This window comes from Sarcophilus harrisii, chromosome 1, assembly GCF_902635505.1.
Source record: "Sarcophilus harrisii chromosome 1, mSarHar1.11, whole genome shotgun sequence".
NCBI lineage: Eukaryota > Metazoa > Chordata > Mammalia > Dasyuromorphia > Dasyuridae > Sarcophilus > Sarcophilus harrisii.
Genome location: NC_045426.1, coordinates 87,501,861 through 87,527,686, shown reverse-complemented (window position 1 = coordinate 87,527,686; position 25,826 = coordinate 87,501,861). Strand labels below are relative to the sequence as shown.

Genomic DNA, 25,826 nt, shown 5'->3' with positions numbered 1-25,826 from the left:
TAGCAATAAAATTCAGGCCTTATTGGATATAATACAGGAGCAACTTGACCAAGGACACTTACAACCTTCTCTAAGTTCTTGGAATTCCCCAGTATTTGTTGTAAAAAAGAAATCTGGAAAATGGAGAATGTTGACTGATTTAAGAAAAGTGAATGAACAGATGGAAACTATGGGAACTCTTCAGCCTGGACTTCCATCTCCTACTCAATTGCCTAGAGAATGGCCTCTTTGGGTTATAGATATTAAGGATTGTTTCTATTCTATTCTATCCCTCTGGATAAGGAGGATATGAAAAGATTTTCCTTTTCATTGCCCAGCGTTAACTTAGTTGAGCCTTATAAAAGATATGAATGGACAGTTTTGCCACAGGGAATGAAAAACAGCCCTATTATGTGTCAAATGTATGTTGCTGCTGCTCTTGCTCCAGTAAGCAAAGCATTTCCAAAAGTTATGCTATTACATTACATGGATGATATATTGGGATGTGCACCTGAGGAACAAATGTTAGAAGCATGTCTACAAAAGACCATAGAAATACTAAAGAATTACAAATTGTACATAGCTGCAGAAAAAATCCAAAGACATGCTCCTTTTCAATATTTAGGATATGAAGTATATCCTAAGGTCAAGAACAGAGAAGCTAAACACCTTAAATGATTTTCAGAAAGTGATAGGAGATATCCAATGGATGCGACCAGTGTTAGGCTTGACTACCTATCAATTGCAACCATTATATATATTGTAGGGGGAGACAGTGCTTTAAATTCACCACGTCAGCTTACAAAAGAAGCTCAAGAGGCTTTGAGAGAAGTTGAAGTGGCTTTATCCAATGTGGTTGAAAGAGTCACTCAAAAACCCTTGGAAATATCAGTTTTTGCTACACAAGAGGTACCCACAACAGTCCTTCATCAAGGAGACAGTGTGATAGAGTGGGTGAACCTCCTTGCACAACCAGAACAAAGCCTTACTCCTTACCCAGTGCTTGTGGCTAGAATTTCATTAAAGCCCATTAAGCGAGCAGTACAATTATCTGGGACAAGACCTGACAAGATATACACCTTTTATACCAATACACAAATTAATGTATGCTGTGAGACCATCCCAGAGTGGCAAATGTTATTAGCCATGGCTCCAAATTTTATATACGGGTCTCCATTAAAGATTAAAGATTTTTTAAAATAACATTTTATTGCCAGAATCCATGCCAGGGTAATTTTTTAAAACATTATCCCTTGAGATCACTTCTGTTCCGATTTTTCCCCTCCTTCCCTCCACCCCCTCCCCCATATGGCAAGCAGTCCTATACATATTAAATAGGTTACAGTAGATCTTAGATACAATATGTGTGTGGAGAACCGAACAGTTCTCTTGTTGCTCAGGGAGAATTGGATTCAGAAGGTATAAATAACACGGGAAGAAAAACAAAAATACGAGCAGTTTACATTCATTTCCTAGTATTCTTTCTTTGAGTGTAGCTGCTTCTGTTCATCCTGAGTTATCAATCAAGGCACCCTCTGTCCAAAGAATGCTGAAGAAATAGCCAACAATCTTCATTTTCATACAATTTGGGAGGCTTAGGAGGTAAAACAAATGGTAGCATATAAAACATACCCATGAGCCTAAAGGTGGATTGAATTTTAATAAGTAGGGTTAGGGAGGAGAGTGAGTATTCTGGGTAGTGTATCATGAGATATAGAGTTGGGAAGGATTAAAGATCACCAAATCAGACTCTCATTTTGTGGAACAGGAAGTTAGTTTTATGAGGGAAAATGATTCTAATCCATTACCAAAAAAAAAACAAGCTGGAACTTGAAGGCTAGTCTTTTGACTCCAAGTTCAATGTTCTTAATAATACAGCATGCATAAAGACTGGCATATGAAATAAGTCAGAGCATCTTTAACACACTTTAACACACTAACAATTAGAGGAGAAATTTAGGATTTATAGGACATCTATGAGAGAAAAAATGAGGGGGAAAGGGTGTGATCTGCAGAGCTTGGACCTTATCCTATAGGCAATAGGAGGTACAAGACATTTTTTAAACAAAGAAATAATGGTATTACTATGTTATTTTAGGGGGATAAATCTTGTAGTCTATCAATGGGATTATTGGGACAGGGAAGCTGTAAAAGAGAAAACAACAATCTAGATGAGAAGTGACAACCCACACAGCCAGAGCTTCAAGAGGGGGTATAGAAAAAAAATAAAGAGATTTGAGAGAGTTTAAGGAAGAAATTAGTTATTGACTGGCAATGAGGACATTAGAGAGGAGGACTTTGGAGACAAACATTTACAATCTGGATGACTAGGAATATAGTGGTATCAACAAAAGAAAGAGGCAGAAGCTGGGAAAGGACTGAACTTCAGGAAAATGAGGTTGATTTCAATCTAGGATCTGTACAGTTGTGACATAAGATGCAGCTACCCAAAGGTAGTCACACATCCTGAGAACCAACAACTTGATTTGGAAAGTAAAGTTGGACTGATCTGAATCAAGGTATAACTAGCCTAGGAATGAAAGAGATGACCAAAGAAGAGAGTGAAAAGAAAAAAATAGAAGGGCGAGGATAGAACCTTAGCAACTCAGGGACAGAAGAAAGAGGAACAATCAAACAAGAGGAGAGCAATGTCAGAAAACCAAATGTCCTACAAATGGCTCTTCACTGCTATAATCTCACAAAGGTCATCTAGTCTGACATGTACTTAAGCAGGAATTCCCTGCACAACATGCCTACAAAAAAGTTGGCCAGTCTTTTGATTCCTAACCTTCAGTGATACTGCCCCACCAATCTGACCCCACTGTGTCCAATGCAGCTCATTACACCAGGAGACACCCCCAACAATTTGGAGGCTTTTTGCCCTATTATTCAAGTGAAACCAATCTCTTTACAATTTTTACCCATAAGGTGAAGAGAAATCAATCAAGGAAATTAAGGAAAGGTAAGAGAGGTATGTGAAGGAGAAGAAAGTCCTCAGAAGGAAGGAATAGTGAAGAGTGGCAAAAGATACAAACATGAAAGAAGTCTAAGAAAAAAACAACTAAAGTGCTGATAAGGAAATGCATTGTAGAGGAGTTTAGTAAGGCCTTGAAGATGAGTATCATGAAGAGAAGAATCTGGAGAAAGAGTGGGTGGTTTAAGAGGGGAGAGAGAGAATATACTCCACTGTAGCCTTGACCTTGTGCAAATGTTTTCACCATCAAGCTAGAAGCGTATCCGATATTGAAACTGAACATCCTGTATTAGCTGGGTGGCACCAATTCCAAACCGCTTCAGATCTATTGAAGAGATCTTCACATCCTGATCAACTAACTCTACGTCATATTGTGTGACCATCAAGAACACAAACATTTTCATCTCATTGAGGGCAAAGAATCTCCCAGGACAGACAGTGGTGCCGGCACCCCATGGCAACATGTGTGGCTTGAGCTTTCTCCCTTGCTTGTAGAAAACTACCTTTCTGCTGCCATCAGGGTTCAAGAAATGGTCATATTTGAATGTAGTGGGGTCTGGGTAGATTTCTGGGTCCCTATGGAGGAAAAGATAGGGGAAGATGGACACTTCATCGCCCTGGTGGAGGGCATACTCCTTGTCACCATCCATTTTCAGGATCAAGTCCTCCTTCACAGTCCTGGTGAGGAAAGGAGTAACCACCAGGCGTAATGTCTCCTCCATGACACTGTCCAGCACTGGGGTTTGCTGTAACATGCTATACTCAACACTGATGGGAGCCTCACCTGGTCTCATCTCCTGCCCCATTTTCCTGAGGACTCCTTCTGCCTCCACCCTCACAGCTTTCAGAGCTTCAGGATTCTTCAGGAGAAAGAGGAGGGCCCAGAAGGACACAATACCCTGTGTTTTCCTGGGAAACCCAAAGCATTAATAGGTTAAACTGGCTCTGTGTTTTCTCAGATACTCCCTCTTCAACCTGCTGCTCCTGAGCAGAACGGATCCATGCACTCACATCATCCCTCTCCAAGATGTGCTGGGGAGAGAGAATATCCCAGAAGAAATGTCTGAGTCTTCTCATTTCTTCTTTCTCCTTGGGTAGGAGCACAGAGTAAAACGCCTGGGGAAAGAGAATATCAAGGTTCCTGAATTCCTCAAAGACTTTCTGGGATTGGAGCAGGTCCTGAACATGATATGCTTTGCCATTAGTAGGTAAGTTCCCAAACAAGGCCAGGTAACCAGCTCTAAAAACAGTGTTGTAGCAGAATTGAAATAGTCCCTCCCGCTTCCACTCCTGAGGTCCTGGTCTCCTAGCAGCATCAGATTCCAGCATCAGGATCTGCAGACTATCTATCATGGCCTGGGTCAAACCAACTAAACCAGTACCCATCAAGTGCTTTGGGGTAGAATTGTGTATGATATTTCCATGACATTCCTGTCCTTGGAATTCAAAGACTGAAACACCAAATCACATATCAAATCAGATATAATCCCAAAGTTTGATAACTTTTTGAGCATAGTTCCAAATTGCCCTCCAGAATGGTTAGATCTGCTCACAACTACACCAACAATGCATGAGTGTCCCAATTTTCCCACATATCCTCCAACATTCGTCATTATATTTTCCTGTCATCTCAGCCAATCTGACAGGTATGTAATGGTATCTCAGAGTTATCTTAATTTGCATTTCTCTGATCAATAATGATTTGGAGTGTCTTTTCATATGAGTAGAAATAGTTTCAATTTCATCATCTGAAAATTGTCTGTTCATGTCCTTTGACCATTTCTCAATTGGAGAATGGCTTGATTTCTTATAAATTAGAGTGAATTCCTATATATTTTGGAAATGAGGCCTTGGGTGACAGCACATTTCAAGAAAAAAAAAAAGACACAATTAGTTTAGGCAGCTTCTAGTCAACAGAGGCATATCTCTGACTGTGCCCCTAGCCAGGGTCCCTTGTAGAATCAACAGAATAACAGGAAGGGAGGGGATGTAGAAATGTGGGGAAGTTAGAGTCTGCTGTTCATAACATAGATTCCAAGGAGTTTACTTTGGAGGCAAGAAATGATTAGAGATTGCTAGTCAGAGCAGAGCAGGGATCCCAGAGTTTCCTTTGGATTGAAAGCAACAATCAGTCATAGTCCTTACATCCTCCAGGTACACCCTGTCTGAGATGCAGCAAAATTTAAAACATGGCTCAAACAAGGTTAGAGCCTGGAAGAATCTTTGAGATTCTCTACTAAATACCCTCTCATTTTAATGGAGATGATAATATGGGGGAAGACTGAGTTTGGGAAAACTTAAAATGTTTGCATATATGTGGCATTATAGTTGTAGTTGAGTCTTTTCATTTGGGGGACTGCTTTGGGGGTTTTCTTGGAAAAGATATTGGAGTGATTGGCCATTTCCTTCTCCAGTAAAATAGGAATAACAATGATTATTATTCCGTATAAAAACATCATTGGGTAAAACATTCTGTGAGGAGTTCATTCCATAGATCCAGCGCTAGAAATAGGCAATTGGACAAATAGAGCAACCAAGAAGATTTATTGATATTTATTGACTTTAAGATGCCCTGATATTATGTAGCGGGAACATGTTTTCTCAAGAGACACCACACACACACACACACACACACACACACACACACACACCCTTACCTGGGCATTACTGTCCAGCCCATGTTAATGCACCTCCACAATAAACTCTATTTGGAGATATTTCAATGTCTTGGGGATAGTGAAAAGATAGATGCAAACTTTCATGAGAAAGACAGGATGTAAGAAGTTACAAAGAAGCACCAAAAGAGAAGGAAGAAGAAAACAATTGTAGAAGATCCAGGAAGCTGCAACCTTCCCCACTCCCAATTCTAACTTATTCCCACTATTGCTAAGAAACAGGAAACTTTCTCCTTTGCTTCCAGCAACAGTTACAGACATCCTCCTAGTTATGGTTTCCATCCCTTAAAAACCTTGGTTGCAAGATCACAACACTCTGAAATTCTTCTGCAGAGACACAACATCTTTGAGATCCTGGAGATACAAGACTGGGTATATGAAGTGATGGGTGATGAGTTCTTCAGAGAATGCTGAGAGACAAAACTCCCAAGTCTATTTTCTCTTTTCACCTACCCATCTTCAAAATGTTTTTATACCTGAATTGTTTCCAGAGGACACCTAAGATGAAAATGGCCAGATAACTTACAGTCCCTGGTCCTCCTCAACTTGTAGCAAATGCCAAACTAACCAGTAGAAGAGAAAAGGATTTTTTTTCCACTACCCCCTAAATATTAGTTGCCCCCAAAGTATCATACTCTACCTAGAAAGGGTGATATTCATTCCCAATGTACAGATGAAGAAAGTGAGTCTTAAAATGGTATTAGAACTGATTGTGAAAATGTGTGAAACAGAGGCCAGCTGCTCAACCTGGGCCTCCTGGGGGTACTGCACAGATTCACAGCATGTTCAGAAACTTGCTTTTATCCATTTAAATATTCTAGAGACCTGAAGCCCAATAATTAAACAAAACACATAAAAAAAAAGACTGAAAAAAAAGCTGTCAATTTATTAATGTATAATCAGGTTATAATAGCACTTCCAAGATGACAAGCAAACTCAAGGCAACAAGATCATATAATCCCAGAGTATCAGAGTTCAAAGGGAGTTTACAACATTGGAGTCAGAATATTAGGCACAACAACTTGATCTTTCTCCAAATGCCTCATTTGACCCAAAAAGAAATTGAGGCTCAGAGAAAGAATGTGACCTGCTAAAGGTCCCACAGCAATTTAGCAGAAGGGAACTGAATGCAGGTCATAAGATTCCAAGTCCAGGCTCTTTCTACCACAGTACACTGCCCTCTTACCCACACACTGTGCTGACTTCCAACAAGTAGAACAGAAGTTCCTTGTTGAGCACTGGATCATGAATCAAAGAGTTCATCAAATTACAAAACGCACAATAAGAAGTAGTGTTTTGCATACAGTAGGTGCTGCAGAGATGACTGTCAAATTGAAATACACTTTATTGGTCTCAGAGGAAATCAAATATAAACTGTAGTTCTCTCAGTTGAATGATCTTTTAAAACTTTAAATGTTTATTTCCCCCAATTATATGCAAGGACAATTATTAACATTCATTCTCTAAAAAAATTTGAGTTCCACATTTCCTCCTGCCTCCCTTACCTCGTCCCTCTCTGACATGGTAAGCAATTTTGATAGAGGTTGTACAATATGTAATCATATAAAACATATTTCTACATCAATCATATTTTAAAAGAACTCACAGATCAAAATGGGAAAAACACATGATAAAAATAAATTAAGTAAAAAATAATGTGGTTTAATTTCCATTCAGACTTCATCAGCTCTTTCTCGAGCTGTGGAGAGCATTTTTATTAATCCTTTGTAGTTGTATTGGATCACTTTATCACTGAGAATAGTTGTTATTCACAGTTGATCTTGATACAATATTGCTGTTACTTTGTACCATAGTTTCCTGGTCATGCTCACTTCACTTTGCATCAATTCATGTAACCCTTTCCAGGTTTTTTTCTGAAATCAGTCTGCTCATCATTTCTTATAGCAACACAGAATTCTATTACTATTCTTGATAAAAGCCATTTCTCAATTGATGAACATCCATTCAATTTCTAATTCTGTGTCACTACAAAAAGACTGATTTATATGTGTTTGTATACATAGGTCTTTCTACTCTTTTTTGAATCTCTCTGGAATAGAGACTTTGTATTGCTGGATCAAAGGTAATGTATAGTTTGATAGCCCTTAGGGCAGAATTTCAAATTGCTCTTCAGAATGAATGAATCAATTCACAACTCCACCAACAATGCATTTACTAGCTCAGTTTCCCCACATCCTCTCCAATATGTGCCATTTCCCTTTTCTGTCATGTTAGTAAATCTTCCAGATGTGAGGAGGTAGCTGCATGTTGTTTTAATTTACATATTTCTAATCAATAGTGACTTAGAGCACTATGACAATTGATAGCTTTTTGTTACAACTATCAATACTGCTTTTCTCTGAAAATAACCTGTTCATATTCTTTGACTATTGGTCAGTTTGGGAATGGCTTTTGTTCTTATAAATTAGACATAGTTCTTTATATATTTGAAAAATGTGAACTTTATCACAGACACCTGCTATAAAAATTGAGTGGCCCTGTGAGCTATACTAATATGTCTATCCAAGCATACAGCAGCCAGTCAACCAAAAAACCTGTGGTTATCAAGACATCCTCTGTCTAAAAAATGCTGAAGAAATAGCAAACAAACTTTATTTTGATATATTTTGGGAGGCACCCTCTAGGAGGTAAAGCAAATGGTGGAATATAAAACATACCCATGAGCCTAAAGCTGGGTTAAATTTTAATAAGTATAGATAAGGAGGAGAGTATTCTGGGCAGTGTATCATGAGATATAAAGGTGGAAAGGATTAAAGATCGCCAAATCAGACTCTCATTTTGTGGAACAGAAAGTTAGCTTTATGAAGTAAAATGACTCCAATTCATTTACAAAAACAAAGGTGGGACTTGGAGGCTGGTCTTTTGATTCCAACTTCAATGTTCTTAATAACATAGCATTCATAAATAAAGATTGGCATATGAAACAAGTCAGAATATCTTAGACAAACTGTAAGTGGTCCATTGTGAGGAAAAATTTAGGATTTATGAGAAATCTATGAGAGAAAAAGGTGAGGAAGAAAGGGTGGAACCTGCCTGTTGGGGGTCTTAACAACTAGGTTAAGGAGCTTGGAACTTATCCTATAGATAGTAGGAAGTGCAGGACATTTTTAAAAACTAAGCAGTAATATTATCACAGTGTTATTTTAGGGGGATAAATCTTGTAGTCTATTAATGGGACTGTTGGGACAGGGAGGCTGGAAAGAGAGCACAGCAACAATCCAGATGAGAATTGAGGCCCACGCAGCCAGAGCTTTATGAGACAGTAAACAAAAAAGATAAAGAGATTTGAGAGAGTTTGAAGAAGAAATCAATAATTAACTGGCTATGAGGACAAGAGAGGAGGATGTTGGAGGTAAAAATGAAACAAACACTTAAAAGTCTGGGTGCCTGGGAAAATGGTGATGTCAACAACAGAAAGAGTCAGAAGCTGGGAAAGGACTCAGCTTTGGGGAAATAAGGATGATTTCAGTCTGGAATCTGTATAGTTGGGATATAAGATGCAGCTATCCAAAGGTAGTCACACATCCTGGACAGGAAGGGAACCAACAGCTTGATCTGGAAAGTAAAGTTGGAATGACCTGAATACAAGGTCTAACTGTAGCCTGGGAGTGAAAGAGATGATCAAGGGAGAGATTGAAAAGAAAGAATAGAAGAAGGGCCAAAAAAGAGTTTGGAAGCTGAGGGGCAGGAGACAGAAGAGGAGCTTGCAGAGGAAACAGAGAAGGAGCAGTCAGATAGAGAAGAACAGGGTCACAGAAAACAAGATGTCCTACAAATAAATTATTCACTGCTAAAATCTCAGCCTGGAAGAGACCACAGAGGCCATCTAGTCTGATTTGTACTTGAGTAGGAATCCCCTGCACAGCATGCCTGCAAAGAAGTTGGCCAATCTTTTTTCCCCCTGAGGTAATTGGGGTTAAGTGACCTTGCCCAGGGTCACACAGTTAGGAAGTGTTAAGTGTCTCAGACCAGATTTGATTTCAGGTCCTCCTGAATTCAGGGCTGGTGCTCTATCCACAGCACCATCTAGCTACCCCAGCTGGCCAATTTTTGACTACTGACCTTCAGTGACACTGCCCTACCACCCTAGCCCCATTGTGTTCAATGCAGTCTATTATATCATGGGACAGCCCCAATAGTTTGGAGGCTTTTTACCCTATTATTCAGGTGAAACCAATCTCTCTACAATTTCTGCCCACCAGCAGAAGAGGATTCACTCAAAGAGATTAAGGAAGGGCTGGAGAAGCACATGAAGGGGAAAAAAGTATTCAGAAGGAAGGGATAGTCAAGAGTGGTAAAAGCTACAAACATGAAAGAGGTCTGAGACAAGACAACTGGAGGTATTGATTGGGAAATGCAGTGGAGAACAGTTTAATGAGATTGAGGAGGATGAGAGCCATGTTACAGGAGAGAAGAATCTGGGGAAAGAGTGGGTGGTTTAAGAGGGGAGAGAGAAAATAACCCCTGTATTGACCTTGTGCAAAAGCCACCCAACAAGCAGAAGGTTGGGAATCGAACTGAACATCCTGTATTGGCTGGGTGGCACCAATTCCAAACCGCTTTAGATCTATTGAAGGGATCTTCACATCCTGATCAACTAACTCTATGTCATATTGTGTGACCATCAGGAACACAAACATTTTCATCTCATTGAGGGCAAAGAATCTCCCAGGACAGACAGTGGTGCCGGCACCCCATGGCAACATGTGTGGCTTGATCTTTCTCCCTTGCTTATAGAAAACTATCTTTCTGCTGCCATCAGGATTCAAGAAACGGTCATATTTGAATGCAGTGGGGTCTGGGTAGATTTCTGTGTCCCTATGGAGGAAAAGGAAGGGGAAGATGGACACTTCATCGCCCTGGCGGAGGGCATACTCCTTGCCACCATCCATTTTCAGGATCAAGTCCTCCTTCACAGTCCTGGTGAGGAAAGGAGTAACCACCAGGCGTAATGTCTCCTCCATGACACTGTCCAGCACTGGGGTCTGCTGTAACATGCTATACTCAACACTGATGGGAGCCCCACCTGGTCTCATCTCCTGCCCCATTTTCCTGAGGACTCCTTCTGCCTCCTCCCTCACAGCCTTCAGAGCTTCAGGATTCTTTAGGAGGAAGAGGAGGGCCCAGAAGGACACAATACCTGTGTTGCCCTGGGAAACCCAAAGCATTAGTAGATTAAACTGGCTCTGTGTTTTCTCAGATACTCCCTCTTCAACCTGCTGCTCCTGAGCAGAACGGATCCATGCACTCACATCATCCCTCTCCAAGATGTGCTGGGGAGAGAGAATATCCCAGAAGAAATGTCTGAGTCTCCTCATTTCTTCTTTCTCCTTGGGTAGGAGCACAGAGTAAAACACCCGGGGAAAGAGAATATCAAGGTTCCTGAATTCCTCAAAGACTTTCTGGGATTGGAGCAGGTCCTGAGCATGGTCTGCTTTGCCATTAGGTAAGTTCCCAAACAAGGCCAGGTAACCAGCTCTAAAAACAGTGTTGTAGCAGTACTGAAATAGCCCTTCCCGCTTCCACTCCTGAGGTCCTGGTCTCCTACCAGCATCAGGTTCTAGCATCAGGATCTGCAGGCTGTCCATCATGGCCTGGGTCAAACCAACTAAACCAGTACCCATCAAGTACTTTGGGGTAGAATTGTGCATGATATTTCCATGACATTCCTGTCCTTGGAATTCAAAGACTTTGAACATCAAATCAGATATCAAATTGGAAGAGTCCAGCCTGCTTCTGCTCTCCTTCAGGATGGCATCAAAAGAGAAGGGATCTGTGACAAAAGTGACGTATCTACCAGCCATCTGGACAGTGAAGATCTTCCCATGAAGTTCTTGCATCCTCTTCAGGAAACTGGAGGCATCCTTACAAAAGTCCATGGCATGGCCCAGCCAGGGGATGAGGCCTTTGTCTAGAGGGGGCTCATTGACTCTCCTCTGGCGGAGGGCTCCCAACCTGTACAGCACCACCAGGACAGTGGTCACCAGGACTATGAGCACAGAAGCCCAGAACGCCATCACCACAGCATAAAAGATCTGTGTTCTCAGGCCACTCAGGGAAAAGTGAAAGCTTTCTGCTGATGAGAGACTTTTATTAGCATAGGAAAGGTCCTTTCTGCCTGTACCTTGTCCTGTGCTTAGGTGGGAACAAGAGGTTAATTACATGGAGTTAGGTCAGAAAGCAACTATTGTGCTGAGTTCACAGTTTTCAGAGAACTGAGGATAGACAAAGGCAGAACAGTTCAACACTATCAGGACATATATGAGCATGGAAACCAAAAATGTGTTTAAACTGTAGTTTTCCTTTTGGTTTTCTGCCAAAAAACTTTTGAGAATCAGAAAATACAAATAACTGGAATCCTATGTAGACAGTGTCACCCTTCTACAAAAATCAGATTGAAAAGCTAATGAAGAAATAAAGTAAGGCATTCAGTAAGGGTCAAAAAAATTGATCAAATACAGATCAATGACTTATATAAACCACAGAGGAAAGTTCAGTGAGGGCATTTCCTAACACAGGTTTTAACATATATATATTCAGGCGTCTCAGAAGCTACATGGAACAGAGGGTGGATCACAAGTTCTTTATCACAGGGTGATAGCACATTTCAAGAAAAAAAAGACAGGCTCAGTTTAGGCAGCTAACAGAGGCATATCTCTGACTGATCTAGCCAGGGTCCCTTGTAGAATCAACAGAATAACAGGAAGGGAAAGAGCCTGCAGAAATGTGGGGAAGCTAAAGACTGCTGTTCACAGCAGGGATTCCCAGGAGTTTACTTTGGGGGCAGGAAATGATTAGAGATTGCTAGTCAGAGGAGAGTAGGAGTCCCAGAGTTTCCCTTGGATTGACAGCAACAATCAGTCATAGCCTTAACATCTTCCAGGTACACCCTGCTGGAGATGCAGGGAAATTTAGAACACAGAAAAAACAAGATCAGAGCCAGAAAGAATCTTTGAGACTCTTTATAAACCCTCTCATTTTTATGAAGATGATAATGTGGGGGAGACTGAGGTTAGTGGAACTTAAAACATTTGCATATAAGGGGCATTTGTGATTCTAGTTGAGTGTTTTCATTTGGGGGACTCCATTTGGGGTTTTCTTGGAAAAGATATTGGGATGGTTGGACATTTCCTTCTCCAGTAATATCGGAATAACAATGACTATTATGCTGTATAAAAGCAATGGGTGAAACATTCTGTGAGGAGTTCATTCCATAGGTCCTGCACTAGAAATAGACAATTGGCCAAATAGGGCAACTAAGGAGATTTATTGACTTTAAGATGCCCTGACATTGTGTAGATGGAACATGTTTTCTCAGGAGACATCACACACACACACACACACACACCACCCCTGTGTTATGGGCCAGAACTCTGAACTTGAAACAAGAATTTTTACAAGCTGCTAACTCAGTGGAATTGATGAGACAATGGTTATCTAGTTTAGCATGGTGATTAAAATTCTCTAAGTTCACTATGATTGATTTAATCTTACAACAAATGATTTCTTAGTGATATAATGATTGGTTTATACTCAGTGTAGAGCATATAAGCTGGAAGTTTCAGCCAGATTTATTCAGAGTTAGGGAAGTCAAGCAGAATGGAGGCTGGAGCACAAGCCCTTGGACTCAGATTCCTTCACTCCATCTCACACCATCATGGTGGCCAGCTCTCCTCCTTTGCTTCTCCACTGAAACCAAGACTTGGGAAGGCCTCCAAGAAAGCTAGCCAAAGCCCCAGGCAAAGAGACAAAACTTTGAAGGAGATAATAAAGGATTTGGACTTTAACACCTGGCTACTTTTGTGGTGATTAATCTGATGAAAGGAAGGCTGCTCCCAGACCTCCAGAAAACCAAAAAAGAACATTACACACTTGGGCATTACTGTCCACCCCACGCTAATGCTACTCCAGAGTAGACTCTACTTGGAGAGGAAAATTTTCAATGTCTTGGGGTGATGAAAAGATAGCTACAAACTTTCATGAGAAAGACAAGATGGAAGAAGTTACAAAGGAGCACCAGGAGAGAGAGAGGAAAAAAAATTATTGTAGAAGATCCAGAAAGCTGCCACCTTCCCCACTCCCAATTCTAACTAATTCCCACCACTGCTAAGAAACAGGAACCTTTCTTCTTTGCTGCCAACAGCAGTTACAGACATCCTCCTAGTTATGGTTTCTATCTCTTAAAAACTTTGGTTGCAAGATTACAATACTCTGAAATTCTGCTGCAAAGATACCACCTTTGATGTGGGAAAACAGGGACACTAATACATTGTTGGTGGAATTGTGAATACATCCAGCCATTCTGGAGAGCAATTTGGAACTATGCTCAAAAAGTTATCAAACTGTGCATACCCTTTGACCCAGCAGTGTTACTACTGGGCTTATATCCCAAAGAGATACTAAAGAAGGTAAAGGGACCTGTATGTGCCAAAATGTTTGTGGCAGCCCTGTCTGTAGTGGCCAGAAACTGGAAACTGAGTAGATGCCCATTAGTTGGAGAATGGCTGAATAAATTGTGGTATATGAATATTATGGAATATTATTGTTCGGTAAGAAATAACCAGCAGGATGATTTCAGAAAGGCCTGGAGAGACTTACATGAACTGATACTGAGTGAAATGAGCAGGACCAGGAGATCATTATATACTTCAACAACAATACTATATGATGATCAATTCTGATGGACCTGGCCCTCTTCAGCAATGAGATGAACCAAATCAGTTCCAATGGAGCAGTAATGAACTGAACCAGCTACACCCAGAGAAAGAACTTTGGGAAATGACTAAGAACCATTACATAGAATTCCCAATCCCTATATTTTTGCCCACTTGCATTTTTGATTTCCTTCACAGGCTAATTGCACACTATTTCAGAGTCCACTTCTTTCTGTACAGCAAAATAACTGTTTGGACATGTATACTTATTTTGTATTTAATTTATACTTTAACATATTTAACATTTATTGATTATCCTGCCATCTAGGGGAGGGGGTGGGGGGAAGGAGGGGAAAAATTGGAACAAAAGGTTTGGCAATTGTCAATGCTGTAAAATTACCCATGCATATAACTTGTAAATAAAAAGCTATTAAAAAAAAAAAAAAAAGATACCACCTTTGAGACCTTGGAGGATTGGATGTCTGAAGTAATGGGTGATAAGGGTTGTTCAGGCAGTGCTCAGAAAAGGGACTCTCAAATCTGTTTTTTCTTTCTACCTATCCTCCTTCAAAATGCTTCTATACTTGAACTATTTCCTTAGATGCCTAAGATATGAGAATGACCAGATAACTTACAGTCCATGGTTCTCCTCTACTTGTAGCAAGAGCCAAACTAACCAGTAAAAGAGAAAAAGATTTTTTTTCACTATCCCCTAAACATTAGTTACTCCCAAAAACATCATCCTCTATCTGGAAAAGGTGGTGTTCATTCCCATTGTACAGATGAAGAAAGTGAGTCTCAAAATGTTCTTAGAGCTAATTAAATATATGTGTGAGACAGAGGTCATCTGCTCAAACTGAGCCTCCTGGGGGATTACACAGATTCATACCATGTTCAGAAACTATCCATTTATCCAGGGGTGCCAGAGACTTAAGGCCCACTAACTAAACAAAACACATAAAACAGACTGGAAAAAAAGCTGTCAATTTTTTCATGTAATCAAGTTATAACAGCACTTCCAAAATGACAAGCAAACTCAAGGCAACAGGAACCTGTCAAGAAGAAAGGGCTCAAGAACCAGGAAATCATTATATACCTCAACAGCGATACTGTATGAGGATGTATTCTGATGGAAGTGGATTTCTTCAACAAAGACAAGATCCAACTGAGTTTCAATTGATCAAGGATGGACAGAAGCAGCTACACCCAAAGAAAGAACACTAGGAAATGAATGTAAACTGCTTGCATTTTTGTTCTTCTTCCCAGGTTATTTATACCTTCTAAATCCAATTCTCCTTGAGCAACAAGAAAACTGTTCGGTTCTGCACATATATATTATATCCAAGATCCACTGCAATCTATTTAACATGTATAGGACTGCTTGCCATCTTTGGGGAGAGGGCGGAAGGAGGGAGGGGAAAAATCGGAACAGAAGTGAGTGCAAGGGATAATGTTGTAAAAAACTACCCTGGCATAGGTTCTGTCAAAAAAATATTTAAAAAAAAAAAAAGAAGAAAGGGTTCATACACAATCCCAGAGTATCAGAGTTCAAAGATAGTTTACAACATTGGAGTTAGAATGTTAGGGACAACACTTCATCTTTCTCCAAATGCCTCATTTGACCCAAAAAGAAATTGAGGCTCATAGAGAAAATGTGACCTACGAAAGGTCCCACAGCAGTTTAGCAGGAGAAGGGGACAGAACGCGGGTTGTGAGATTTCAAGTCCAGTGCTCTTTCTACCACAGTACACTGCCCTCCTATCCTCACACTATACTGACTCTCACCAAGTAGCCCAGAAGTTCTTGGGTGAGCATTGGATCATGAGTCAAAGAGATCATCATATTACAAATCTCACAACAAGAAGTGCTTTACACACAATAGGTACTGAAAAGAGGCTTGATAGAGGTTATACATGTGCAATCATATAAAACACATGTCTACATCAGTCACATTTTGAAAGAACTCACAGATCCAAATGGGAAAAAACATATGATAAAAATAAATTAAGTTAAAAATCATGTGGTCTGATTTCCATTCAGACTTCATCAGTTCTTTGTCTGGATATGGAGAGCATTTTTTATTAGTCCATTGGAATTGTATTAGATCACTGTATCACTAAGAATACCATCATTCACAGTTGATCTTGATACAATATCAATGTTGCTATGTACTATAGTTTCCTGTCTTGCTCCCCTCATTTTGCATTAGTTCATGTAAGCCTCTTCAGTTTTTTTCTTCTGAAATCAGTCTGCTCATCATTTCTTATAGCAGCACATTACTATTATATACCACAACTTATTCAACCATTTCTCAATTTATAGATCCATTCAATTTCTAATTCTATGTCACTACAAAAAGACTCATTTAAATATGTTTGTAATTACAAATCTTTTCCCCCTTTTATCATTCTCTTTGTAAAACAGATCTAGTAGTGGTACTGCTAGATTAAAGGCTATGTACTCTTTGATTAGAGTTCCAAATTGTTCTCCAGAATTATTGGATCAGTTTACAAGTCTACCAACAGTGTATTATTAGCCCAACTTTGCTACATTCCACCCAATATTTATCATTTCCCTTTTCTGTTATAGTAGCAAATCTTCTAAGTGTAAGGCCTTACCTCAGAATTCTTTTAAATTGCCTTCTGATCCAACCATTCTGGAGAGCAATTTGGAACTATGTCCAAAGGACCATAAAACTGTGCACACCCTATGACCCAGCACTGCTATGACTTAGTCTGTATCCCAAGGAAATCTTAAAGGAGGGAAAAGGACCTACATGTGCAAAAATGTTTGTAGCAGCTCTTTTTGTGGTAGCAAAGAATTGGAATAGGAGTAAATGCCCATCAATTGGGGAATGGCTGAATATGTTGTGGTAATATGAAGATAATGGAATAGTATTTTTCTCTTAAAAATGATGAACTGACTTTAGAAAGACCTGGAAAGATTTATATGAACTGATGCTGAGTAAAACAAGCAGAACCAAGAATACATTACATTCAATAAGAGCAAAAATGTGCAATGATCAACTATGAAATATTCAGTTCTTCTCAATGGTTCAGTGATCCAAAGCAATCCCCATTGACTTTGAACGAAAAATGCCATCTGCATTCAGAAAAACAATTAAGGAAACTGAATGTAGATCAACACATGCTATGTTCACTTATTTTTTCTGTTTTTTTTCTCTCTCCCATGGTTTTTCCCTTTTGCTCTGATCTTTCTTCCCAATATAATTCATAAAGTAATATGTATTACTTTACTAAGAAATTTACTAAGAAAAAGAAACCAATAAAAATTAGTTTGCATTTCTCTAATCAATAGTGACTTAGAGCACTTTTTCTTATATAACTATTAATAGCTTTGATTTATTCTGAAAACCATTATATTCTTTGACCACTGATCAATTGGGATTGACTTGTATTCTTATAAATTGGACTCAGTTCTCTATATATTTGAGACATGAGATCTTTAACAGAGACACGTGTTATAAAAACTGAATGGTCTTAATGAATAATGTGAGCTATGCTAATATCTCTCTCCAAGCATAGAGCAGCCAACCAATCAAAAAACCTGTGGCTATTACTCAAGGCATCCTCTGTCCAAAGAGTGTTAGGGAAAGCAGTAGTGCTCAATCCCTAGTTTGATACAATTTGGGAAGCATCTTCAAGGAGATACAGCTAATGGTGGAATATAAAACTTATTCATGAATTTTAAAATGAGTTAACTTTTACTAAGGAGAGATAAGGAGGAGAGTATCATGAAATGTAAAATTTGAAATGATTAGAAATCACCTAGATTCTCATTTTGTGAAAAAGGAAGCTGAGCCTCATAAAAGTGAAATGACTCTAAATCAGGGGTCCTCAAATTATGGCCCAAGGGCCACATGTGGCCCGCTGAAGACGTTTATGCAGCCCGCCAGTTATGGCACAATCAGAATGGAAGTGACGTTCAACCCAAACTTGTGTTAGCAATGCACACTTCCGGCATTGGGCTGAGGCAGCAGAGACAGAGTGTGAGGTGATACCGAGGTGAGGTGAGGTGAGTTCCCATGCCGGGGTGTGTGGTGTGGGGAAGGGAGAGAGATGCAGCCCGTAGCCTCGTACAGTAACGGCAGCCACCACAACAGACAGGTGTGGGGGATGTACAGTTCATGCTGCGCATGTCACAGTCGCTGCAGGGGGCATTCACTGCAGCAGTGAAGGTTGGAAGCGGGAGCATGAAGAGCGGGAGAGAGAGTGCGGGAAACGGAGGCATCACAGCACAGAGGCAGCTTGGAGGAAGTTGGGTATTGCACTCTGTATGTCTCTATGTGGGCAAAGTTATTGCTGGTATATTGTTTTTGTAGTGCTGTATATATATATATATATATATATATATACACATACCTATAGGTACGTATAGGTAGTTTACTAATAGCAATTTGGAATCCCTAGGAAATAATGATGTCAAGAAAAAGAAAAATTGACTCAGAGTGTAGGATATTCAAAGAACAATGGACTTATAATTACTTTTTCAGGCAGTACAAGGAAAGAGCTGTATGTCTGATATGCCAGAATATAGTGTCTGTGTTCAAAGAACATAATTTGCATCGACACTATGAAACTCAACATAAAGGTAAATATGATTGTTTGGATGGAGACTTGAGAAAAGATAAAATATTAAAACTGAAAAATACATTGACAACTCAGAAAAATACTTTTGTGAAGCAGAAGCAGATAAATATTTCATCACTGTGAGCAAGTTTTCAAGTTGCCAAGCTAATAGCAAACACTGGCAGACCATTTGTGGAGGGAGAATTTGTTAAAGAATGACTTCTTTCTGTTGCCAAAGAGATGTGTCCAGAAAAGCCGATTTATTTAGTACAGTGAGTCTTTCAGGACCTACAATTACATGGAGGATTGAAGAAATGGGAGACAATCTGCATCAGCATGTGCAAAACTCCATTAAAAAAAATTTCATATTTTTCTTTGGCACTCGATGAAAGCAATGATGTTCATGATTCCGCACAACTTCTAATTTTTATTCGTGGGACGAATGACTATTTTGAAGTCACAGAAGAGCTTGCTGCACTGCAAAGCATCAAAGGAACAACTACAGGAGAGGATATCTATGAAAAGGTTTGCCAAACTATGAATGGTTTGGATCTGGACTGGGCTAAACTAGCCAGCGTGACAACTGATGGTGCTCGCATTAACCAAGAGATGGACAAACATAACCATTCTCATCCAATAGCCATACACTGCCTCATCCACCAACAAGCAACAAGCGCTGTGTAGTAAATCACTGAAGTGGGACTTTGTTATGAAAATTGTGGTATCTTGTGTTAACTTCATTAGAGCTAATGCACTAAATCACAGAAAATTTCAGGAATTTCTGTTTGAGCTAACTGTTGAGTATGAACATGTTCTATATCACACAGAAGTCCATTGGCTGAGTCGAGGGAGAGTTTTGAAACATTTCTATAACTTACTTCCACAGATTACAACTTTTCTGCTTTCAAAAAACAAAAAAGTACCAGAGCTCAATGATGCAGAATGGAAATGGCACCTTGCCTTTCTGACAGATGTAACAGAGCTACTCAACAATTTCAATATGCAACTTCAAGGAAAGGGGAAGGTCATCTGTGATATGCAATCACATGTCAAAACATTTGAAGTAAAATTAGGCCTCCTCATCAAACAAGTGAAGGAGGAAAACTTCTGCCATCTTCCCACAACTCAAAATCTGTTAGCGGAAAAACCGCTGATTGCATTCCCCCCAAAAAACATGTGTGGATTCACTGGAAAAATTGCAACAGAAGTTCCAATTTAGATTTAAAGAGATTTGATAAATCTGAAGACTATAGCTTCTGGGATAAAAACTCATTATTTGACAAAAATTGCTGGGAAAATTGGAAAATAGTACTGCAGAAACTAAGCACTGACCAACATCTAACACTCTAAACCAAGACAAGGTTGAAATGAGTTCATGATTTAGACATAAAGGATGATACTATAAGCAAATTAGGAGAGCAAGGGATATTTTAACCTGTCAGATCTGTGTAAAAAGGAGGGATTTATGGCTAAAGAACTAGAAAACATTATGAAATGAAAAAGATAATTTTGTTTTAATTAAAAAGATTATGCACAAAACTCCAATGCAGTTGAAGAGCTAGTAACAAACTACAGAGTTTCAAGATTATGTTTCTCATGGTCCAGAGGGGTGTCCTTCTACTTCACAGTCAAGATTAGGAAGGAAGCAGAAAGCTGGAAAAAAATTTTTTTACAATCATTGTTTCTGATGGTCTCATTTCTAAAATTTATAGAGAACTAAGTCAAATTTATAAGAATACATGTCATTCCCCAATTGATAAATAGTCAAGGATGTGAAGAGACGATTTTCAGATGAAATTAAAGCCATTTCTGGTCATATGAAAAATGCTCTAAATCGTTATTGATTAGACAAATGCAAATTAAGACAATTCTGAGTTACCTTTTCATACTTCTCAGATTGACTAAGATAATAGGAAAAAATAATGATAAATGTTGGAGGACATGCAGGAAAATTGGGACAGTAGGTGGGATTGTGAAATGATTCAACCATTTTAGAGACAAATTTGGAACTATTCCCAAAGGGTTATAAAATTGTACATATTCTTTGATTCAGCAGTGGGGCTATATCTTAAAGTGATAAAAAAAAAAAGAGATATCTGGAGAGAGAAGTGTGGAGACTGACTATGGATTAAGGCATAGTATTTTTACTTTTTTTTTTTTTTTGGCGGGAGAAAGCCCGCCTTTTGCAAGCATATGGGCATTCATTTTCAGACCAGCTCTCCCTCCCCGGTATGCTGCAGACTAGCACCCCATCTGCCTCCTCCCAAGGGGGATTGCCAGTTTGGGGCTCCGAGAAAGGGTTACCCAGCCTGGCTGACCAGGAGCAAGGCTTGAGGCTGTCTTCCTGCCTACATACTGAGTTATTCTGTCTTTCCAAGGCTACCTCCTTTTTATTTATTTATTTTTAGATGTCGAAGACCTTTTCGGTTAGCCAGGTTCTCTTCAGTCATCCTTGACTCTTCCGTAACATTCAGCTTCTCTTCTTAAATATCCGGTTAGTTGCCAAATTCTTGCATTCTGTAAATAACGGCCTACACAGCCACCTACACAGCCACCACCCACATTAGGGGTCACCTCTTGTAATAAATACCCTTCTTTTAGGTGTTATTTTTTCTTTCTTGTGTTTTCTTTCCCTTTTTACCTTATTTTTTTTTTGCCCAGCATGACAAATATGGAAATATGTTTAGAAGAATTGCACATTTAACCTATATCAGATTGCTTGCTGTCCAGGGGAAGAAAGAAGGATGGAGAGAGGGAGAAAAATTTGCAAAGGTGAATGTAATCTTTGCATGTATTTGAAAAAATAAAATTCTGTTTAAAAAAAGAAATAAACATTTCTCTTTATCCTTAAGAAAACAAACAAAAAGCCTGAAAAGACTTACATGAACAGATGCTAAGGGAGGTGAATAGCACCAAGAGAACATCATACATAGCAACAAGATTATGTGATGATCAACTGTGATGGAGTTGGCTCTTCTCAACAATGAAGTGATTCAAGAAAATTTCAACAGACTGGGGATGGAAAATGACATCTGCATCCAAAGAGAGAACTATGGAGAATGATTATCGTAGCATTTCCTTAATGCTACCCTAACCTTGTAGCTCCCCTTTGAGCCACTCTTAATGCCCGTCTGTCGATGGCACGGCTAGGCCACACTTAACCGTCTTCAGGCACCAACCTGGATCCCACAGAGACAGACCACCAAGGTAGGGATGAAGTGAAAGAGAACTTTATTCTTAGATAGCACATATTTATACCCCCCTGAGGATCTGGGGGAAGGGAGGTCCTCTAGGAACCTGGCATAATGGGACTGGCCCAAGAAGAGAGAGGGAGATGTGCTAGGCTTTGAGAGCACTAAGGAGGGAGGCATGGTCCCTAGGTCAGGTACCACCTCTTGGGGCTAGCCTGACCTCCATGTAGGACTTGCCTGCCCATAAGTACCTCTCATTCCTTGGGTCCTCCCACATATCTTGAACTTCATTCCTTGCTCCTAGAGGCTTTTTAATCCTTACTATTATGAGTCAAAGCATAATATTTTCACTTTTTGTTTGCTTCTTTCTTATAGCCTTTCCCTTTGGATCTGATTTTTCTTGCACAATATGACAAATATGGAAATATGTTTAAGAGAATTGCACATTTTTAACTTAGATTACTTGTTGCCTTGAGGAGGGGAGAGGTAAGGGATGGAGTGCGAAAATTTTGGAGCACAAAGTCTTACAAAAACAAAGTTGAAAGCTATCTTTACATAGATTTGGAACATAATATACTATTGAAAATTTATAAAAATCTTACCAAAGGGGTCCCTAATCCTTTCTAGATGAATGTCAGAACAAAGGAGAGAAAAGGCTGACAACACTGTCCTTAAGGTAGTCTATATTCCTGCCAAACTGGATTTTATTTCCTGAACTCATTCCACCCTTTTCTGATTGTGATATACAGCATTCTTTGCTGTGATCAAGTGATATACAGCATTCTTTCAAATCAACCATGGAGCTAGTGTGAATGGTTCTTCATTCTTCACCCTGTTCTTCATCTTTATCTGGAGTTCAGAGGAATCGAGTTTGAATCTGATTCTGATATTACCTGTATGGCCTCAACAAGTTATTTAAAATCTCTTGAACCCATTTTCTTAACAATAACATGAGAAAGCATGTAAGTGGGCAGATATTAGTTTTTCTGGGTCAGGCAGCCATTCAATAATCATTTATTAATCACCTAATGTGTGCCAAGCATTATGCTAAGCATACAGTCAGGAAGATTTGTAATTAGGAAGACATGAGTTCAAGTTTTGCCTAACTGGTACTGGTTGTGTGACTGTCAGCAACTTCTTGCTCCCAGACAATTAATTATCTTAGACAATGTCAGAATAGGTGCCAATGTATGTTGGGAGGAGTCCTTAGAGCAATGGACTCATGGGTCAGGTTAAAAAAGAGAATAAAGGGCAGAGGTTAAACTATATGATCTCTGAGGTCCCTTGAGCTCTAAATCTTTAATGATTCTGTGGATTCTCTCCCCACTTGGACATTGTTTCATTAATCAACCAATGAACAAGCAATAAGGGCCTTTTTTTGCGCTGGGCATTAAGGATACAGACAAAAATATCACAATCCTTGCTCTCAAAAGAGTTTACATTCCATGAGGGTGGGGGTGGGATATATAACCGTATAAGTATTTACAAAGTAATAATAGAACCTCTGCTTTTGGCTGAAATCGGGACTTCCAGCTAAGGAAACTCACCCCACTAATGCGGGTCCATCTTCTCTGCCACTTAATGTCTCAGTGACGTGTGCGGGGTATTAGGAAGGGGAAGCGTCTTTCCCGGGCTCATCCCGCCAGTCGGCGCCCGGGAGCGGCCTCGAATCCAGGTCTCCCCAGTTCTGAGGCGTTCCCGGGCACAGAGTGGGCACGAGCCGACCTGGAAGAGCACAAAAAGCGGGACTCCGAAAACAGTCCTTCTCCCAGGCGTGGACGCTGGGGCTCTGAGGCGCGACCTTCTGGTGAGGGCCCGGAGGGGCTGCTCTTTCCACCACGGAGGAGAAAGCCCACCCGGGATCCCAGGAGGCGCCTCCCGGCAGACCCCGAGGACCTCCCTCGGGGCCGTGGCCAAGCTGGGAAGTAGGTGACGGCCTGGGGAGGCGGCCGAGCACGGGGGGTCTCATTCACTTCTCCGGCCCCCGGGAGAGGACAGGTCCTCTCGCAGACGCCCGAACCGCGCTAACTGCTCCCTCCTCAGAGTCTTCCTGACATCCTAGCGGCTGCCGCCTCCTCTGCGGGTTACCCCCGCTTCCCGGGCCGCTCACCGGTGCCTGAGGAGAGGAGGGAGCAGCTCCCTGACAGACGGACTCTTTGGTCTCAATGTCGTTTCTCCCTCCCCCAATTCACCCGCAACAAGGATGCCAAGCTGATAGTCCTAAAGCACAGCTTTGACAATATTACTCTCTTACCCAAGAAGTATTAGTTCCTTGAGGATAAAATACACTCTGTCTTGTTGGGCATTTAAAGCTCTTCACAATCTGACTCTAACCTATCTTCATAGATTTATTTCCCTTTACTCCTCTCCACAAATTCTACATTCCAGTCAAAAAGGACTATTTGTCATTCCTTGCAAACAATAGTATGCTGATCAATGTTAAAGGACCAACCCAGTACAACAAAAGAACAAACCTACTGCCAACATTTTAAAAATTCATTAACCTCGTTTTAAGTCTAAGCAGTCTTCAAAGCTTTGATTTGTAGTGTTTACTGATTTTCCAAGGTTATATGCTCACCTCTCAACTTACTAATGAATGAAAAATATTTAAGCGCATACTTTGGACAAAGCATATAAAGTCTTAAGGGAATGGCCTGGGTCACACAGTCTATCTGTGTCAGAGATAGAGCATAGATTCAAGTCTTATTAGCTCTGAAGCCACTATATATTGCTGCTTCTATATAAAAGTGTTGTATTAATGGTAAATTAGGCCCAGCAATTACTATTTAGTAAAGCTTTGTCACTTTTTCTTAATATTAATTTTTTTTTGCACTTTTTGGTAGTTTCACGTCTTCTTTTTGAATACCTTAAGATCTGATCCCTTAATGCTGACAATCGTGCCTAGTATAAAATAGATTTCCTCTATGTACAATGGATCAAACCTGGATGCTCTTTCTATCGCTGTTCTCATTGGTGCTACTGTTCAAGTCTTCAGTGTTGGATGTGGTTAGTAGAGGAATTGATAAAAATCCCTGAGGCACACAGGGAGAAGGTGCTGATAAGAGATCAGTTTAGCTCCTTTCTTGGGAGAGGTGAGCCAGTCTCAAATCCAAGTTATGTCAGACTCCTGAGAACCATCCTGATAGAGGTCTACAGCAGTCTCATCTTCCCATGCCATATCAGAAATCCCAGTCATGTCCCTGAGGTTAAATTTTCCCTCTGAAACCCATTTGTGGTCCATCCCATGGTTGCTGGCTTCTTTTGGATCAGTCCAACATGGCACTCTGCCTTGTGGTGTCTTTCCCCTTACCACCCCCCTACCATGCCACATGGTATCTCCCTTATGCTTTCCAATTCCACTTCTCTCCCTTATGCTTCCTAACCCCATTTCTCTTTCTTACAGCTAACTCTTTTAGGGTGCTAATTAAGTCCCTTTCAGGATTTAGTCTGCCAGGTAAGGACATGCTCCAATCTCATGAGGTGCTCTCTTTCTACTGGGTAATTGTGAATTCCATAGAAGGTTTTATCTTTCATATACTCTCCCACTATATTTCATATTTACCATTCCTGGTGTCTATTGTATCTCTTCATTTTGTCCAACTTCTTCCCTAAATAATTCTTTTGCCAAAGAGAATGGCCATTGTGAATTCTTCACACTATCTAACTCCAACTTTTGGTGCCTACCATCATCTGGTGATTAGATCACGCACATCATTTGGTCTTTAAATCATCACTATTTCTAT

General features: G+C 40.1%; 1 protein-coding gene and 1 pseudogene across 1 annotated transcript; both read right to left on the bottom strand.

Moving 5' to 3' along the window:
- Positions 1–3,063: 3,063 nt before the first annotated feature.
- LOC116423317 lies at positions 3,064–8,310 on the bottom strand (annotated as a pseudogene).
- A 930-nt stretch (positions 8,311–9,240) lies between these two features.
- On the bottom strand, positions 9,241–11,835 carry LOC116423310 (5-beta-cholestane-3-alpha,7-alpha-diol 12-alpha-hydroxylase-like). Its single transcript, XM_031966322.1, has 2 exons — positions 10,124–11,835; positions 9,241–9,251 (listed from the first exon to the last, which is right to left on the bottom strand). The coding sequence occupies exons 1-2, from the start codon at positions 11,664–11,666 to the stop codon at positions 9,241–9,243; spliced, it is 1,554 nt and encodes a 517-aa protein (XP_031822182.1). The 5' UTR covers positions 11,667–11,835.
- Positions 11,836–25,826: the final 13,991 nt, after the last annotated feature.